Source organism: Oxyura jamaicensis, chromosome 7 (assembly GCF_011077185.1).
Source record: "Oxyura jamaicensis isolate SHBP4307 breed ruddy duck chromosome 7, BPBGC_Ojam_1.0, whole genome shotgun sequence".
Classification (NCBI taxonomy): domain Eukaryota; kingdom Metazoa; phylum Chordata; class Aves; order Anseriformes; family Anatidae; genus Oxyura; species Oxyura jamaicensis.
Genome location: NC_048899.1, coordinates 16,503,433 through 16,523,898, shown reverse-complemented (window position 1 = coordinate 16,523,898; position 20,466 = coordinate 16,503,433). Strand labels below are relative to the sequence as shown.

Here is a 20,466-nt window from a genome sequence, read left to right as displayed (position 1 = left end):
AAATAAATGAGCACTGAGAATTAATGTGTTAGGTGTTCTGTAACTTCAATACCGGTTGTCAGGGTATTCTTCCTAATAATACTAGCAAAACCCTTTTAAGCTGATTTCATGATGAAAATATGTTGATTCGACCTCCTTATATTCTCGAGTCTCTAATGAATTGCTTCTGAACTGCATTTGAGTGGAGTGGGAGGCAAGTGTATTTGTTCAGTCCTACTGAACACCCTTGAAGGAGAAGCAACTGATAAACTTGTCATAGTTTTGAGTTCTAAACCACATTACTGGAATTCAACTTTGGACCTTTCTGCTCTCCAAGAAATGCTTCTTCCTTTGAGACTGATAACCTGTTGCTATTCGTGAGCTAAGCAGTTGGACTAAATATAGGACAAAAGCATTAAGGGCCCTAACATGCAATTCATATTTTGTATTTGAGCTGTAAAAGATGACATTCATGCTTTCTATGTTTTTAGAAAGAAATTATGATTGAACTTAATTTCTCTTACCTTTTTGTTTGTTTTCTATGTAGATGTCCATACTGAAGCAGTACAAGCAGCTCTTGCAAAATACAAAGAGAGAAAAATGCCCATGCCTTCCAAGAGACGGTCTGTTCTTGTGCACTCTTCAGTAGAAACATACACGCCTCCAGGTATCTATCGAGTTAACATATTTAAATGTTACCAGGTAAACTTGTTATCAAAACATGAAAGAGCAAGTTGCAGTGAACTTTTTCCATATTCATAGCTGTATTTGCTGATAACCACGTGTTGCCTGGATTTGTTCTGTGATGTCTTTCCACAAAGTTTTTAGTGTTTCACCTAGAGATGCTGTAGCTAATAAAGATACTCTTGAAAGCTATAAGAGAGTGTGAGCAGTTGCCCTGTCCGTTCTCTTACATAGTCTTACTTGGAAAGAGAGGATCTTGGCAAGTATGTCAGAGTTCTAAGTACCTTATTTCATGTTGCATAAGTTTTTTTTTATTAAGAATTAAAAAAGATATACCAGGGTGTTAAGTTGCTCTCTTAGCTTGCAGAACACTCATCAGATTGTTTCAATTGTGAGCCATTAAAGCCATTCAATGTCGTATGCTATAATTGTTCAGATTGTTTAGGTCAGGATGTTTCCTTAATTTTTTTAGGAAAAATGATAATCTTCCTATTGCCTCAGAATGAATTCTCTAGAGCTTAAGTAAATCTTTCTCCAGATACGTCTTGCTAGCAAGCCAAGTATTTTGGGGCCAGTATTGTATACAGGTTAGAGCTTAGCTCTTAAGCTGTGAATTATGTGCTCTTGCCATTTCTAATATGCCCCTAGAGTAGAAGCGTGCTGACCTCTAGTGCCCTTCTCCATCTATTCTATTTCTTAGTCCTGTAAAAGGGCAGATCTGCTGTGCTGGGCTCTATTTCTTCTGTCATTTACAGGAAGTTCCAATTTTCTTTGCTAGTTGCTCAGTTGTTGTATTTTTGTTTGTTTTGGGTGTGGATGTCTTTGGTTATTTCATTAGTTAAAAAAATAATAAGTATCTTCTGTAGTCTTAAATTGGATCTTTCTTCACATTTACATTTTCCCTTTAACATAGGTTAAGGTATCACGCTTCTTGGTTAGATTATTCTACTTCTTGTATACTTGGATGCCCATAAGGACAATTAGTGCATTAGGGTGGTTATCAAGCTTTTGAGTTTTCTTGTGTACAGGTTGTTTATGCATATAGGAAGGTTACTGTGAATTGCATAAAGTGAAATCTTGGAGAAAATTCAGTTCTAGTGACCACCTGTGTATTGAAGCTTCAAGAGAGAGGCTGTAAAGTTTCTGTTTATAGCTTTTGAAAGCAATATTAAGTCTTACTGTCCAAAATAAATTCCGATGTTACAATCAGTAGTGCATTTGTGCTGCTTCACTCTGTCCTTCTGTCATTCGTGTAGTTTGCCAAATCACTGTGTGTTTGGAGTGAGGTGTATCATGATAAGAAAAGAACATGCTGTTACTCTGCCTAAGATTTCCTCGCCGAGGCTATCGGCTCAGGGGCAGATGCGTTCTGTAGCAGAGTGGGGGATCGAGACAGACGGGGCTTTTTTTCTGGCATCAAGGCCACTCAAGGCAGCTGAGGGAGCCACCAGGACCCTGCAGCCCTCGCGAGGGCGGCACTGGTGGGCCTTTCAAATTGGGCGTTGCCACCATTTTGTAGCCACTTGCCGAGGTGATCAGCTCTGGGGCAGATGAAGCTAAAAGTTGGGTTAAAAACTGGCTGCATAGCTGGGCCCAAAGAGTTGTGGTGAATGGAGTTAAATCCAGCTGGAGGCCGATCAGTAGTGGAGTCCCCCAGGGCTCAGTGCTGGGGCCAGTTCTCTTTAATATCTTTATTGATGTGGATGAGGGGATCGAGTGCACCCTCAGCAAGTTTGCAGACGACACCAAGTTAGGTGCGTGAGTCGATCTGCTCGAGGGTAGGAAGGCTCTGCAGGAGGATCTGGATATGCTGGACCAATGGGCTGATGCCAACGGTATGAAGTTCAGCAAGGCCAAGTTCTGGGTCCTGCACCTGGGGCACAACAACCCCAAACAGCGCTACAGGCTGGGAGATGAGTGGTTGGAAAGCTGAGAAGGACCCGGGAGTATTGTTTGATGGTCCGCTGAATGTGAGCCATCTGTGTGCTCAGGGTGGCCAAGAAGGCCAAGAGCATCCTGGCTTGTATAAGAAGCAGTGTGGCCAGCAGGTCCAGGGAAGTGATTGTCCCCCTGTACTCAGCTCTGGTGAGGCTGCACCTCAAGTACTGTGTTCAGCTTTGGGCCCCTCACTACAAGAAGGACATGGAGGTGCTCAAGAGAGTCCAGAGAAGGGCTACGAAGCTGGTGAGGGGTCTTGAGAACAAGTCTTACGAGGAGAGGCTGAGGGAGCTGGGATTGTTCAGCCTGGAGAAGAGGAGGCTCAGGGGCAACCTTATTGCTCTCTACAGGTACCTTAAAGGAAGCTGTAGTGAGGTGGGAATTGGTCTGTTCTCCCATGTGCCTGGTGACAGGACGAGGGGGAATGGGCTAAAGTTGCGCCAGGGGAGGTTTAGGTTGGATATTAGGAAGAACTTCTTTAGTGAAAGGGTTGTTAGTCACTGGAATAGGCTGCCCAGGGAAGTGGTTGAGTCACCATCCCTGGAGGTCTTTAAAAGACGTTTAGATGTAGAGCTTAGGGATATGGTTTAGTGGAAGCTTTTTTAGTGTTAGGTCAGAGGTTGGACTCGGTGATCTTGAAGGTCTCTTCCAACCTAGATGATTCTGTGATTCAGTATACTAAAAATAGCTGGCATCCAGAAGCTCTCTTGGGAGAGATAAGGGAGTGGGAGGACAGCTAGACTTTCCTGTCTCCCTTAACATATAAACTAGAATCTCCTGGCATTTTTTTTTGAAGAAAACCCAAGTATTTCTTTTTTGGATACCTTCAGGACAGATTTGGATACCTTCAGGACAGATTTGGACAGTGTCCCTACCTGCTCCGTCTTAGATTTGTGTGCTGCATTAAAGGATCAAAGTCCTGGGGGCTTGAGAGAATCTAGGTAAAAAAAAATGTGGTAGCTTCCCTGAACGTAAAGCGGAGAAGCTGTGAGGTTATGTGATCAGTGCTCATCTGCATGCCTTCAAAGGTGCACAGACAAACAGTGGTAGGTTGGGGAGCCCGAACAACACCTTGCCCCAGCTACTCCCAGGCCCATCCCAGAAGTCATCAACACATCACAGATCCATCTTCACAAGCCCACAAGAGCACAGAGAATAGTGACAATGAAAACCCAAATCAAGTATTCAGAGGAAGGATTCACCCTCTCTAGGCCCCTCCAGGACTGTCCCTGGAGAGCCTTGGCCCTGTTGTCCAGACATAAAACCTATCAAGTCTGGCCAGTACAAGAGTGCCTTCTGGTCTTGGGGGGCATGTGCTGCGAGGGGTATGGCACACATTATGGGATGCAGGGAAAAGGCATTTTAGGATTGCACAAGATTTATTATGGACGTTTAGGTGAGGAACCAAAAGTGGGGGAAAGGATGGATTTGGGTGATTGGTGGAGAGACAAGTATGGGGTAAACAAAGGGGTAAGGAGATTTTTTTTTTTAAAAAAAAAAAGGCCAGTTGTATAAGTGGTACGCTTCCCTGGCTATGCCCTGCACATGACCAATGTTGTCTGTCCTATCTTTGTTACAATCTATTTCTATTGATTTTTCTGGGTGAAGGACTTTCTGTTCCGTGTGCGGGGTTGGAGGGAGAGACTGAGGTCTGGCAGCTGAAGCTGGACCATAGGTTGGGGGACTGTGTGCCTGGGTGCCAGCAACTGGAAGGACCAGTGTGAGTGGACTCAAGTGTCATCAATGAGTGGGACCACAAGTCACTCAGGCCTGCGTGTCCATGGTGCCAGCAGCAGGAGTGAGAGCCTGAGTGCCAGCCACTGTGCTGGGACCAGCAGCCAGAGGCTCTGGGTGCCACTAACCAGAGAGATCAGAGTGAGAGAAACCAAGCACCACCTCCTAGCTTGGGACTCAGGTCAGAGGCCTCTGTCATCCAGGAAAGGAAGCAGAATGAAGCTGTGGGTGCTACCAGTGTGTGTTACCTGTGTGGCCAGCAGTGTATGCATGCATGCGGTGTCTACATGTGCTCTCTGCATGTGTGTCTATGGAGAATACGTGCCTGAGCCTCAGTGCTGCTTGGAGCTGGGGCATGGAGCTGTGGCAGCCTCGCCCCTCTTAGGTTAGTAGATTCAGCGTTGTATATTTTTCCTTAAGACAAACCATTTATATAGCTGCAGTTATATCAAATTCCAGCCTCCTTTGTTGTCAAGTGTGGTTACAGAATATAGATAATCTTCTGTGAAGTACCCTGGTTAGGAATGCAGCTGGATTTACCAGTTAAAGGAGAAGAGATTTTTTGGCTGTTTCTCCTTTGGGGGGAGGGGTAAAAATGCTATCAAACAGGAGCTGATAGAATGTCATCTTCTAACAAGTCTGTCCAAGTGGTTAGCACAAAAGTAAAAATAGCCAGTCTTGGCTTTAGTGGGATACAGAAAAACCCTAAGCAAATTATTGTGAAAGAAGAATTAAGTGTTGTCTCTGGGATCTGTTATGCAGTTTATAAGAGAAGATTACTTGTTATGAGATACCCTTAGAAAAGATAGGACAACTAGATGTATTACTGTATCATGAGAGATCAGGCCATTCAAAAATACCGAGGAGTTGCTTCAGCTGCATCAATTTACAAAAATAATTGTCTTTTTATGGGCCTTATTTTAGAATCACAGAATCATCTAGGTTGGAAAAGACCTTCAAGATCATCTAGTCCAAGAATCAGTCTGATCTGCAGAACCCCATCACTAACCATGTCCCTCAGTGCCACATCCGCGTGTCTCGTAAATAGCTCCAGGGATGGGTACTCAACTGCCTGACCACACTCTTCCTAACCTAACTGTGCGGTCTGCTTGACCACACTCTTCCAATCTAACCTCCTCTGGCACAATTCTAGACTATTTCTTCACATCCTATCACTTGTCACCTGAGAAAAGAGACCAACACCCTCCTCCCTGCAACCTCCTTTCAGGTAGCTGTAGAGAGCATTGAGGTATCTCCTCAGCATCCTCTGCTCCAGACTGAATACTCCCAGTTCCTTCATCCACCCCTGACAAGCCTCACTTTCCTAGTCCCTTCATCAGCTTCATTGCTCTTCTCTCTAAAGTGTGGTCTCACACTGCTGCATACAAGGGGACAATTGCTTCCCTAGTCCTGCTGACCATGCTGTTTCTGATGCAGACCAGGCTGCCATTAGTGTTCTTGGCCACCTGGGCACGCTGATGGCTCACATTCTTCCAGCTGTTGACCAGCACCCCCAGATCCATTTCTGCTGGGCAGCTTTCCAGCCCATCTCCCTAGAGCCAACACTGCTGCATAGAGTTGATGTAACCCAAGCACAGGACCCGGCACTGAATGTCTTGCAGCTGGACTCAGCCCATTGCTCCAGGCTATCCAGATCCCTCTGCAAAGCCTTCCCACCCTCAAGCAGATCAACAGTCCCACCTAACTTGGTATCATCTGCAAACTTACTGAGGGTATACTTGATCCCCTTATCCAGATTGTTGATAAAAGTGCTAAACAAACCTGTCCCCAGCATTGATTCCTGGGAAATGCCACAGGTAACCAGATACCAACTGGATTGAACACCATTCACTGTGAGCCTTTGAGCCTGACCATCCAACCAGTTCTTCACCCAGTGAACTGTCCAAGCCATGAACAGCCAGTTTTTCCAGGTGAATTCAGTGGGAAACAGTGTCAAACAGTGTATTTGCAAAATTAACTCAGCAAGAAAATTGCAAAGAACCAAACTGGCTTTGAAGCATCTACTTTTACTGTCGAGCACTGGTAACAAAGTTTGTTACTCTGGCAAGCAAGTTATAAGCCTCACTGGATCTGGTCAGTCTTCTTTAAAATAAATAAATAAATCTGTCAGCCTGTATTTGCTGGTAAAGGTTTCAGGAGAGAATGTTCTTTAAACATTGTCATGTTACCAGAGTGCATAGAGCTTTATCTAAATGTGAGAGCTGGGCAAAAGATTACAGAAGTCTTATTGCTCACAGCCCACACGCTCTCTGCAGCTGAATGGGAGGCATTGTACTGCCTACCCCCAAATTATCCTTTTTAATAGTGCAATAACCATGAACTTATGATGGGTCAGGAGTTCCACATGGCTTTGTCGTTATTTATTTTTGTGAGTTCACATCTCATTCAAAATAATTTTACTAGCTAATTTAGCATGCTGAGTTTAAAACATTTTTTTCTTCTTTCACGTTACTGGGGATGTGTAGACCTGAGCCAGTAAGCCACTACATTACAATCCTTGTATTTGCAGAAATGAATGCAATTAAAATCAGACGTTGTTAATAACTGAAGTGTTGTTACATATAGTTACCATCCATCACCAGGAAGGAAGGAAGCATTGTGTTCTAGTTACAGTGTTAAGTTCAAAACGAAGTCCCCTGGCCAGTAGTAATGGAAGTGCTTTTGTCGTCTGTCTTTCCAAAAATTTTGATGTGCTATTGTTTATGTCTCAATGAGTCTCTCATGCTTCCCATACACATTTCACATGATCAGAATTTGAAATGTTGTCTTGGTAGATGTTTGGTCCCTAAGGCAGTGGTTTCTGTGGCTATCATGGGTAAGCTCCCAGACAGGAAGAGCTGCAAGCCAAGTACATAGCATTCTGTCCACAGCACACTGAGAACCAAGATTTAACTCCTGTGATTGTCACACAGCCAGATGTTACCTGGCTACTTTTCTCTTCCTGGTATAATTGTTTTAATATTAGGAAGTTTTTACTATGAGTATTTCAATTTCATATTCAGTTAATACTTTACATTCTTTACATGTAACAGTTTTTTTTTCCTCTGCTTATATAAGATACCTGAAAGTGTAGAAATTTTAGAGCAACTTTGTTGAACTTGTAACTGGGTAATGGACACCATCAGAATATGTATCCTCTGAGAAACTTGTGTTTTTCTGTACTTTTATTTCTTACTCTGAAGTGATAATATATGACAAAAGTGTTTTGTTTTGTTTTAAACCTGACTATAATCCTATTTTGTTATATCTTCCTGGAATTGTTTATTTTTGCCTTCCCGCCTAAAAGAAAGGGAAGGTTGCAAGCACTAATGAGCTGGTTTGGCTCCTCTCCAGAGGCAGATGGAGTCAGAAGCCAAAAACTACAACTGTTGTCCACAGAAATATCATATAAGGCGCAGATCCAGGAATGGTGATCCGCAGAAGTATCTTCTCAAAGATCAATTGTTTGTGTATATTTATTCAAAGCTTGTCCTGTTTGACTAGGGATGGCCAAGCAATGAGAGATGTGTGACTTTAAATTTGAAACGGCCATTAAGTTAAACTGGATTTCTAATTTTGTGTTTTCACACTATTTAAGAACAATTATTCTAGAGCTGTTGGAAATACACATATTCTTGAAAACAGAAAGTTAAACACCTGGTGATTGAAAATTGTTCCCAAAGATGAGGAAATGATTTTCAGTATGGCTTCAACAAAATTTTGCTATGAAATTATATATTGCTTAATCTTCTGTGTTCAGTAGATGTAGAAAAATGCCAAAGCAAAGGCTGCAGGTTTCAGAGGTAACCAGTCTATGTTGCCCAGAAGCTCTGTGTCTGGTAATGACTCTGGAGTACAGCAATGGACACCCTGTCTTTTTCATCAGTTTTTTTTTTTTTTTCTTTTCTCATGCTGACTTCTTCCTGCAGTATCTTTTCTAAATTATTCTCACCATTGTGTGTGACTTAAAACCACTCTGCACAAACTGACTTGATGTGAGCTTTATCAGTATATGGGCAACACATTGTTTTAGGAGCTTCCCTTTGATTACCAGAGTTGGAGGATGTTATGTTGAGGACCAAGTTCTTAAAATACCATAGTTTCTTTAGGAAGAGACTGAACATCCTACTTCTGTAGTGTGTTTTGTGGCAAGCCTCAGTTTCATGTTCAAACAATTCTGGCAGGAGATCTCAGACTGAAAAAAGACGTCTCTCTTTAAAAAGTTCCTTTTTTCACTCAAAGTCAACAGTTTTTTTAATATATTTAAAAATATATAAAAAGACCTTTTTATTTGATTTTGAGTAGATAAATATAGAAAGATTGGATGCAAAAGGGAAACTTAGAAAAATCTGAATAACTGGATGGTGGTAATTAAAATGGGAAAGTTTTATCCGACTTCTAACAGCAACAAATATACATCTACAATGAAATGATTCTTTACTAAGCATTTATATATTTCTCACATTAATATCACTTTGTGGTTAAAATCCATGCTTTTTAGTTCCTTTATTTATTCTTAGATTAATTAAATGACATTTTCATTGAACTTTATAGCACTGTGGGGTTTTTTAGTAACTAGTTAAAAGAAGTCAGAAGAATCTAAACATGAAAAATACACAACATGTTTTTTCAGTTTGGATCTGTTTGGAACATAAATATTACATAAGCATGGTATGCTCACTTAGCATGGTTAGTAAGTACACTAGGTATCTTAGGTAGAAGGTTTTTTCAAGCGTTATGTCTTTCCAAATGCAGGAGTTAAATGAAACTTTACTTCATGTGTTTTGTTGTTATAACATGTAGAAGCTGTTGCATTACACTGAAAATGGCTATAAGCAGAATTTGTGCATGTGAATATACCATTAGCTTAATACACGCATCTCATGTGTAGCACATGAGAACACAGTGCGAAGAACATGGAAAAACTTCATGTTCCTGTCTGTTGGGTCATTCCTACATTACATGCCTGTCATCGTTATTTTAACCACAGACACATCGTCAGCATCAGAAGATGAGGGCTCGTTACGTCGGCAAGGGCGGATCACCTCCACTCCGTTCCAGAGCCATTCCAACGTAGAGCCCTGGCTTAACCGTGTTATTCAGGGCTCGTCCACCTCATCCTCTGCATCCTCCACCTCATCTCATCCAGGAGGGAAACCTGCTGCTGCTTCCAATACTGCTACTGCCACCGCTGCTGCCACTGTGCTTGCAGATCTCATGGCACACACCCAGCTAGGTCAGTAAAGAACTGCCTGTGTGGTTGCAATAAAATCGAATTTAAAATCCCAAAGCAGAGCTAAATGCAAAAGTCAGGTATGAATGCTGTGCTTCACGAGGAAATATCCACAAATAGCCTTAAAATGTACAATCCACAGACCAGGTACGCATGATATATGTGTATTTTAATTTAAACCAAACCAGTTGTTCATGAGATCTGAACAGACATTCTCTTGAAAAAATGCTTAATTTATCAAGAAACAGAAGTTAAATTTGTAGTTGTCTAAAAAGTGGAATTTCAAAAGGATGATATTCTTGGTGCATGCTTTCTGACCTACATGTATTTACACTAGAGAATATTAGTTTATGGATTTTTAAGGCAACTTGATTGGTAAACATCCAAAAAACAAGAGAAACATCCAGAATCTTTTGGAATTCTATGAAATTAGATGTACTAACAAAGCTAGATTTCAAGCTAAAACATGATTTTCTTTTAATTAAAGTTTGTAATGATAAAAATTGTTCTTTATTGTGTGATTAGATTGAAAACATAGAAGTAATGTAAAAAATGTGAGTTTTGTCTCAATCTCTGTAACACTGAAGGTCTGGAACTTCATGTTACTTTTTTTTTTTTTTTTTTTTTTTTTTTCCTAAATGCAGAGCATTAGTCTTGTGCCTGTGGAATATTTGGTAGGGAGGGAGAAAGGCCATCTTTTGCGCTGTTGAAATGATTTTTATAGTGGTTTTTTTATATACTCTATAGTAAAGAGTGACAGTGGATTTAAGTGTGTGCAAGAGATGCACAGTAATGTAAAGCTACGGGAAGGGACTTAGTGGTGCAGTAAAAACTTTGTATTTCAAATAATGTATCTTTTTTTCAACATAATTTAGAAAACCTAAGCACTACACAGACTCATAGAATGGTTTGGATTGGAAGGGTCACTCAACAATTATCATGACAGGCAAAACAGAGTAGGGAGATAGTAAGATCTATTGCCTATTACTAACAAGCTAGAGAAGTGAGAAACAAAGGAAAGAAACAAAAAACACCTTCCCCCCATCCACCCTTTTCCATCTCCTCCCCCTGACCAGTGCAAGGGAACAGGGGAATGGGGGTTGCGGTCAGTCTGTAGCACTTCATCTCTGCCGCTCCTTCATGGTCACTCTCTGCCCCTGCTCCAACGTGAGTTCTCTCACATGCGATGCCATACTTCCTGTGTGGGCTTCCCACAGGCAGCAACTCTTCAAGAACTGCTCCAGATACGGGTCCGTACCACAGGGTCCATCCATCAGGAGCACTCTGCTCCAACCTGAGTCCCCCATGGGCAGCAGCTCCTGCCAGGTCACCTGCTCTTGCATGGGCTCCTCTCTACGGGCTACAGGTCCGGCCTGGAATCTGCTCCGGCAGGTGTCCTCCACAGCTTTCGTCAGTGGAGGGCTATAGACTCGCCACAACCTCCATTCCCCTGTTCCCCTGTGCAGCTTGAGGAGAGGAGGTGGAAGAGCATGGATGAGGGAAGGCATTTTTAGTTTCATTCCTTTGTTTCTCACTTTTCTAGCTTGTCAGTAGCTTGTTAGTAATAGACAATAAATCTTACTGTCTCCCTACTCTTGAGTCTGTTTTGCCCGTCATGATAATTGTTGAGCAATCTCCCTGACCTTATCTCAGCCCTTGAGCCCTGTGCATCATATTTTCTCCCCCTTTCTCTTTGAGGAGGGGGAGTGAGAGAGTGGTTGCATTGGAGCTTGGCTGCCCACCTAAGTAAAACCATCACATTAGGTCAGAACTTTTCTAAAGTCTTTGTTATTCCATAGAGATCACTTTCTGACTGATATCTAGCTTTTAGATTTCTGTATTGTATATCATACTTTTTTTTTTCTTGGACCACTGCCTTCCTTTACATTTATCTCTGTGTCTTCTAACCAGTAATTGAAAGGTACTTCAGTTTAAATCCAATTAACTTCAGTCCCCAAGTTACAACTCTGTTCACAGATAATTTATCAGCTTTTCTCTTAATGTGCTTTGTCACAGTATCTCTAGATGATACAGATTAATTTCATGGATTTTTATGTGCATGTATGAATAAAATGCCTAAATAATTAATAAGGCTAATGTAATTTTCATCTGAGCATAAATCCTGAAAATTGAAATTACTCCTTTTACATGCATAGAAATCATTTTGCCTTCTCAGGGCAGAATTGTGAGGGAGGATCTGTTCTCTGCTATGTGTAGGATAAAGTAGCTGTGAACAACAGAGCCATTGTTCATAAGCACCCCTGTCACTTTCTTTCTGTGATTAGGGACATTGATTTTCATGAAAGTTGGCTCTGAGATGCTTGTGAAATACCTGAATGCTGTAGAGCAGCACCTCCATATATATTTTATGTGTTTGTTTTCGGTTGGGTTGATTGTTTTTTGTTTGTTTTCCAAGAATTTTCATTTTCTTGTGTGATTTCCTTGAACTGTTCACAAGTACACAGAATTTCTGTAACTGTTCCCAAATCGTTTCTTCCTTGTGTTACTCTCTGAGCATCTAGTTGTAGAGCTTTTATGTTTCAAAAATCTGTCTCGAGTATGCGGATGGAAGATTGCTTTTTGCCCAACAGGAAAGTGCATATCCATATCCTTTTAGCATTTCAGCTTCTGACCCAAGTGCACCGAGTCGTGTAGTGTATGTGTGTATTGTTCTCTCTCTGGATTGTTATATTTGTATCCATATGCACATGATGTCAAGTGCATGGAATAGATTTATGCTTGGAGTCACCTAATGCTTAGTGGTTATGACATATTATATGCAGAATGGTATTTTGGAGATTTCCTCTGATAAAGTGTTGTGGCTTAGCCCTGTTGCCATGTTTTCTTGTTACTGGTTTTAACTCCCACCTTTGTCGGATCAAGTGATATTTTGTCCTTCTTGTATCTTTACCCATAGGAAAGAAATGTGTGGTCATTGCTTAGTACCTGGCAAGACAGATCTCCCTAACACAACAATTTTCATTGCAATGATGATGGCTGGGAAGTATGAGAATGGATTTAACATTTTCTTCCGGTGATCCCACTAAAACTGCTTAGAGCTGTATTGGTGGTTTGCATTAAGCTCTGGAAATCTTTGAACAGAGCTAGAAATACTTTTTATCTTAGCACTAATCACTTCCTCAAAACGAGTGGGTTAATACATATATTTCCCAACATTACCTTTATCTCCCTAGGCTTATCTAGCTAGGCTATCTCCCTAGGGTTCTTACTGCAGGATTTGTACCATACAGAGGTTCTTCAAGGGTTCCATCACTGGCAAGCTGTTTGACCCCATCCAGTTCTTCCAGCACAATGCAGTATTGTGTTCATAAGCTTTTTCCTGTTACAATTCTATTTTTATTCATTAGGATTCTGAACATTACAGGCCTCCAATTCTTGATAATAGTACTTCAGGTGTTCCTTATTTGAACACTTCTTCCAAATACTTGAAAATCATTCTATTAAATAGGTCATAATTTTGGGATGACAATACTTGCTAGCATTCTTTAGTAGTGCAGAAACACGATCAAGTTCCAAGCAATGTAGGTTTTTGCCTTAAGGTTGTTATAAGGTGTTTCTCAAGCCCCTTGAGTATATGAGAATTTGAGAATTGCTCTGTTTTCCCTATGTAAATGTACGTTATAAAACATTTAAATATTAACTGCTTGTATCACACACCATTGAAATTAAAGAGTTTGTCATGTCAGGCTATACCACATCATGCCTCAGAAAATCCAATGCTTTTTCTGTTGTGAGCAGCGGTGCACACACGTGTGAGGAACAGCAAGAAGGCTATAACAAGAATAGCAAGAAGGCTGTAATAAGCAGCTTTGGTTGTACTGAGTCTTAACGTGACTGATGAGTTCGCATGTCATTCTTACATTTCTACAGATAATCACTCTGCACCTCCTGATGTAACCACTGGTCTGGTGGAACACTTGCATCATGAGCGACCACAACTAGCATCAGTACGAGGAGTTCCCAGAGGCTACAACAGCAGCATTTTGGAAACTGCAGATGGTGATTGTATTATAAACCTCCCACCTTTCCATCTATGTCCCTTTTTCTGAATAAGCAGATGGATAACATCTTGTGTCATAACCACTCCAAAGATCTGCAGTACTATGCTGTATATGTCAGACTGCAAAAGGAAAGGAAGCTGTTTTGCATTTCCTGTGCTCTGCCACTGGGAAGCCCGTGGAATCCATGTCACCGTTTCAGTATATTTTTATAATAAAAGGCAACAAGAGCCCTTTAATCTCACATTTTAAATATGTATTGTCTCAAAAATTTAAATATAAGCAAACATGCATTTTTAAATGCTATTGAATTATAAATAAGTGTATCACATATACAAATGAAAATCAACATACAACATGGTTTTGTGTTGTGGTTGTTGTTTGCTAGCAGTATAAAATATTGAAAGATTCAGTTATTTTTTCCAAAGATATCTTTATTCCATTTTCACATTTCCAGTACTGACTGAATGTAAAATGTAGATTAAAGTATGAGAAGTTATATGTATCAGTCATACAGCTAGGAAAAACCATTGTTTTAAAGGACTGTGTGATTTTACACTGGTTCCTAGCTAAACTCCACAACACCACTCTCTCATTCCTCCTCCTGAAAGGAACAGGGGGATGAAATACCATGAAAATAGTCTCAGGGGTTGAAATAAGGATAGGGAGATCACTCACCAATTACTGTCACAGGCAAAACAGACTCAGCATAGGGAGATTAATTTATTGCTTATCACTAACGAACTAGAGCAGTGATAAACTAAAAGCAAACTAAAAACACCTTCCCCATTATCTGCCCTCTTCTACCTCCTTCCCCCAAATGGTGCAGGGGAACAGTGAATGAGGTTTGCAGTCAATCCATAATACTTCATCTCCACCGCTCCTTCATGGTCTCCATCTTCCCCTGCTCCAACATGGGGTCTCTCTCATGGGATGCAGTCCTTCCTGAAGTGATCCTACATGGGCTTCCCACAGGCAGCAGCTCATCAAGAACTGCTCCAGATATGGGTCCATACTGTGGGGTGCAGTACTTCAGGAGTGGACTGCTCTAACACGGGTCCCCCATGGGCAGCAGCTCCCCCCAGACCTCCTGCTCCTGTGTGGGCTTCTCTGCACAGGATGCAGCTCTGGCCCAGAGTCTGCTCCTGCAGGGGCTCTCCATGGGCCGCAGCCTCCTCCAGGCTACATTCACCTGCTCCACCGGGGACTCCTCCACGGGCTGCAGCATGGAGATCTGCTCCATGTGGGACCCATGGGCTGCAGGGGCACAGCCTACTCCACCAGAGGCCTCTGCACAGGCCAAAAGGGAACTTCTGCTCTGGAGCCTGGAGCACCTCCTGCCCTTCTTCACTGACCGTAATGTCTGCAGAATTCTTTCTCTCTGTTTCTCACTCCTCTCTCTCCCAGCTGCTGTTCCCCAGTAGTTGTTTTTTTCCCTTTCTTAAATATGCTCTTACAGAGGCACAGATAATATCACTTACTTGCTCAGCTCTGGCAAGCAGCTGTTGCACAGCAGTTTTTTGTTGTTGTTGTTTTCCCCTTTCTTAAATTTGCTCTCTCAGAGGGACAACCAACATTGCTTGTTGCTTCAGCTCTGGGCAGTGATGGGTCCCTTTTGGAACCAACTGGAGCTGGTTTTCCTCTAGCACAGGGCAGTTCCTAGACTCTTCTCACATACACTAACCCCCATAGGCCCTCTGGTACCAAAACCTTGCTACATAAGTCCAATACAAGCAAATAAATCTGTGTTTGAAACTGTTATTTATTAAAGCTTTTTTTTTTTTTCTTTTCCAAACAAGCTACTCATTTTGAATAACTCTTCCATCTGAAAACTATACTGAGCTTTGAGTGATGTTGTTAGCAGTGTGGAAGCTTATATTTTATTGTATGTTTATTAATAAATGGTAAATAATACATCTTTTCTCCTTGACAGGTGTCCCAGTGAATAGCAGGGTGTCCTCTAAAATCCAGCAGCTTCTAAATACCTTGAAAAGACCAAAGCGCCCACCTTTGAAAGAGTTTTTTGTTGATGATTTTGAAGAACTGCTAGAAGGTTAGTTTTCTTTTAAATAAAATTTTCACTCTTTGTGTAATCAGTTCAAGAAAGAACTATTATGTCTTAACAAGTATTGTTTTTGTCCTTTCTTCTCCCACCAAAAAAAATTGTGATAGAATTATGATATCATACGACCTTTCTGTCTCTAATATAACAACAAAAAAAAGCTAATCTTTAGCTCAACACTCCTGCTCAGTGTGCTTGTACTCTTTTTACCTCCGTTGCTTTGGAAAATCTTCTGATTCAGCTCAGTTTGGACCAGTGTGATGAGCTGGTGAATACTAAAGACAGTGATTTACATATATTTGGATAATTTCTATTCATGCCTTAATTAAGAACTACACTGGGAGATTCAGAAATTATATCATGTTTTGTGATGGGCATGCAGTCACTTTTTGCTGCAGATATTCTATACCTGGTCTTACAGTAATCAGTGAATTTATAGTGGGTACTCACTGGAGTAAATCAAAGTATAACCAAAGTGTAACTGATGACAGGATGGACCTCTGGAAGCCTCTGACCAACCTGCTGTTCAAAGCAGGTCTGACTAGGTCAGGCTGCTCAGGGCTGTGTCTAGTCAAGTTCTGAGTATCTCCTGAGACAGGAATTCCATGGCCTGTTTGGACATTGTGCCAGTGTTTGACCAGCTTCACAGCAGAACAAAGTTTCTGTATATCTGGTTGGGATTTCCCATGTTCCAGCTTTTGCCTTTTCTGTCTTTTTTCCATCACAGTGCAGTTCTGGAAGAAATCTGTCTCTTTTTCCATGTCCTCCAGTTAGGTAGCTGTAGACAGCAGGATTCCCTCCTTAGCTGACTTTTCTTAAGGTGAACAGTCCCAAATCCTGTAGCCTCTCCTCATATGTCATTGGCACCAACCCCCAACCTTAAGTGTTTCTCCAGTGGATTCCCATCAGTGCATGAATGTCTTTGGGAACCCAGAATCAGAATAATACTCTCCAGACTGGAGAGCTTTTGATGAGTTACCAACACAGGGAAATAGTTCCTTCTCTCACCCTGCTGGCTATATGCCTGTTCACCAAATAGCCCAGGATGCCTTTGACTCTGTGCTATGAGGGCCCATTGTTCACTCGCATTCAGCATCTTTCTATGAACATCCCCCACCAGCTTTTTAGCTGGTCAGTGCTGAAATACGCTTAAATGAAAAAGGTTACTTCTGTGTAACTGGAATTCATTACGATAACATTGCTTGCGTGTGTGTTAATACCCTCTTTTTGGAATCCAGAATGTTTCATGATATTAGAGGTTCAGAGGAATTAAATGCCTAGAGGGCACTGTGCAATGTCACGTGTACTATATGAAAGTATAGTGCTGGTTTGTACTCTGTAGATATTGCTCAGCTAAAAAGTTTCATTTTCTGTTCTGCATGCGTATGTCTAGGCAGAAAGAAAACAGTCACTTACCGATATTTAGGCTTCTTTAAATCCAGCTTCTTTAAATCCAGCAGCATCACTTGATCTTGGAGAATGAATTTTGCTTTTAAGATTAAATAAAAATTTTGTTCTCAGTGCTACATTCTGAGCAGCTGTTAGTAGATTCCCTACACTATTTGATCCTTTAGAATAGGAAGTTACTGCAGCTCTAGTATTTCCCTGAAAAATTTTCAGGCAAACTTTTCTTGAAGTGCATGAAATCAAGCAAAATTCTCTGAGAGCTATGCAGTTTTTTATTAGTGGGTAATCCATACCAGGAACGTTTCAACTGACTTGTGTTTTGAGGTACCGTAACCAGATGCATAGTGTTGTTCTTCATCGCCTTTTGAGAATTTGGTGCAATGACAACTCTTGTTCAATTGGCACTGAAGGCATTCTTTCTGATGAGGATTCTTGATTTGGTGTAGGCTTTCATTTAAACAGATGTGCAGAACAAACAGAAGAAAATAATATCCTCCCATAGTAGAGAAAAAATGAACTCAGGATTCAAATTCTGTTCTTGTGGCCAGCTTCTTTGAACAATGTGGAATCAGAACTACAAAATGGTGGCAATTATTTTTTGTGAAGCCAACAGATGATTAGCGTGGCATCATCATAAAGCAGGGCAGAAGCAGTGTTACCTCTGAGGAAGGATGAGAGTGGTTCATAGAATTATCTTTTAAGTGTAATTTGCACTTTTGATAAAGATTGACATTCTGCCACTTTACTGTGCTCCGGTTTTAGTGCAACAGCCTGACCCAAATCAACCAAAGCCTGAAGGAAATCAGATGAGCGTTCTTAAAGGTGAACCCTTAGGTGTGGTAACCAACTGGCCACCTTCTCTGCTGGCTGCCCTGCAGCGCTGGGGAACTACGCAGCCGAAATCCCCATGTCTGACTGCTTTGGATACAACTGGGAAAGCTATTTATACACTTACCTATGGTAGGTATTGGTGAAAACTCTAAGAAAGAATTAGATATTCATTGTGAAATTAACAATTGGCTTTACTTAGGAGGGACTAACTGTTCAGGACAGATCACTTGAGATTTCTATTCAAATACAAGTTAAAAGTTCATAGTATATGAAAAAGAATTTTGAAAGTTAAGAAAGGAAAAATAATAACTTCAGTTCTTTACAAGTGGCTATTTATAAATTTCAAACAATTTTGCTTAAAAAAACCTGCAAGAGAAAGCTAAAAAGAGACTGATGTAAAATAGAAGAAAGTAGCAGATGACTACTAATGGACTCTGAACATTCCCAACATAGACAGAATGCTTTAGTGTGCATGTATGTTCTTGCATATCCTTATAGAGAAAAATTGTATTTCAGGATATTATTGAGGGAAGCGAGACTTGACTGCATCAGTGAACTAGAAAAATGACAATAATTGTGGGGTTTTTTTGAAGGTAATCTTATCCCTCAGGGTAGCTAACTCTACAGCATGTTACTTACTTTTAATCATGCAGTGTGTTGGAATATTACATTTTCTTGCTTGCATTCTTGCAGGTGAAGTATGCTTAGGGAAAATATAATTGAGTAGGTGCATTAGTTTCATTGCCTTGCAGAGGAGCTTTAAGAAAGTGAAAACTGTTTAGAAGATCATGTTTAGTTGTATGTTTAAAAAACAAAACAAACATAAAAACAAAAAGAAGCCAAGTTCTAAACTATACTTGGACTCTGCCAACTTCTCCAGGCAGGTCACAAAGCCGTAGTATTTATTTTGATGATCATGCGTCCTGCACCTGTTTTGTTTTGTTTTTTTTTTTTTTAATTATACATATATATAAAACTTATATAAACTTACATATATAAGTTACGCAGAAAAAAAAAATGTTGAATTGAGGAAGTTTGAGACTGACAAACACAAATTAAGTGTTGGTTGCTGCATGGTCTAAAGGGATTGAGCATGGATGCGAGTCTGAAATACCATACTAGAAAACTTTACTAAATGTATGCTACAGTGTGGCTCCCTGGATTCTACGTGCTTTGATTTGCCTTTAACAGTGGAAGGGTTTTGCTGTTGCTTAACTTTTTATGAAGAGTTGTTTGTTTTAATCAATACTCTTCTTCTTTTTGGAGCATTACTGAAAATTGTCTCTTATACTGTGTCAAATAAGTAGTTAGGTTTTTGTCTTTGTATTTAATAGTTTGGATGCATTTTTTGTTCTGAATTATTGAAGGCAGTGTAGATGACTATTGAGCACTGAACTGGCATGTCACAGAGCTGGATATTATGGCATTTATTCATACCCTTTGTTTCTTAAATTTCAGTTATTTTTTGGCCAAATTAGGATTTTTAATTTTATCCCAGGCAGTTTGATTTCGCTAAGAACCATTAGTAAGGAGTCTTATTAGTTTTTTTTGGAAATGCACTTAGGTTATATCAACCAGACTATGTGTTTGTGTGTGTGCGTGTGCACTGGTACCTTGGACGAGCTCAGCAGGTTTCTGTGGTGTGATTGCTTTTGCAAAAGTAGTGTTCGCTTTTCCAGAATACTTGTGTGACCACTAATTCTGTTCTCATACAACCAACTTGTGTGTATATAAAGCATTGACATTTCCAGCTATATGCTGCGATTTTATCCTTTATTTCTTTGATTTCTGCATCATCTTTAGGCAAACTGTGGAGTCGGAGCTTGAAGTTAGCATATACTCTGCTAAACAAGCTAACCACTAGGAATGAACCACTACTGAAGCCTGGAGACCGGGTAGGTTTGTTTGAGGTGGTCTACGTGGATAAAATAGACAGTGTGGAGCAGTTTTAGCTAAAGAAAACTTTGTAATACTGGGATTTTTAATACTGTATTATCACAACAGTCAGTATTTCTGCTCCTAGTTTGTGATCCCAACAGTGTTATGACAGTTTTTTCCCACAAACTTAAAAAAACATCCCCCTCCAAATAACAACAAAAAGCATTTCATGTTTTTTAATGTATTTTTGTAGGTAGCTCTTGTATTTCCTAATAGTGATCCAGTTATGTTTATGGTGGCTTTTTATGGATGTCTCCTGGCAGAACTTATTCCTGTCCCAATAGAAGTTCCACTAACCAGAAAGGTAGGCAAATATATTGAAAGTTTTTTGGCTTCACAGATGAAGCGGGGTGGTCCAAATCTTAAATGGGATCCCTCAGACCCTGCACTTTTGAAAGCAGTATGATGCATCAGCTAAATTACTCACTCTGCTTCTCAGTAGTTTACCAACTGTGAATATGTTATATGTTCGTAAAATGTATAATATTTAGAGAAGGGAGAAAAGTCTATGAAGCTAAGAAGTTAACTATTTTAGAATGTACACTTGTAGATTTTTATTTATTTATTTTGAAAAGATGTGTGAAATTATTTCTCAAAATATAACACAGAAATGTGGTATTTTCAGCTCCCAGTCTAAGTAA

The 20,466-nt window shown here is 40.5% G+C and overlaps 1 protein-coding gene across 8 annotated transcripts in view; it reads left to right on the top strand.

The window, feature by feature from the left end:
* DIP2A (disco interacting protein 2 homolog A) overlaps window positions 1-20,466 on the top strand; it is a 105,250-nt gene that overhangs the window by 43,408 nt on the left and 41,376 nt on the right. For 7 of the 8 annotated variants that reach the window (XR_004752208.1, XR_004752210.1, XR_004752209.1 and 4 more), the window contains 7 exons: window positions 527-646; window positions 9,326-9,571; window positions 13,460-13,588; window positions 15,521-15,640; window positions 17,819-18,016; window positions 19,691-19,782; window positions 20,019-20,129. Coding sequence is in view for 5 of the 8 variants with exons in the window: in XM_035331085.1 (XP_035186976.1) it covers window positions 527-646; window positions 9,326-9,571; window positions 13,460-13,588; window positions 15,521-15,640; window positions 17,819-18,016; window positions 19,691-19,782; window positions 20,019-20,129 (1,016 nt within the window). In the remaining 3 variants the exon portion in view is untranslated. The remainder of the gene's footprint in view (window positions 1-526; window positions 647-9,325; window positions 9,572-13,459; window positions 13,589-15,520; window positions 15,641-17,818; window positions 18,017-19,690; window positions 19,783-20,018; window positions 20,130-20,466) is intronic. The other variant, XM_035331086.1, reaches the window with a different exon arrangement.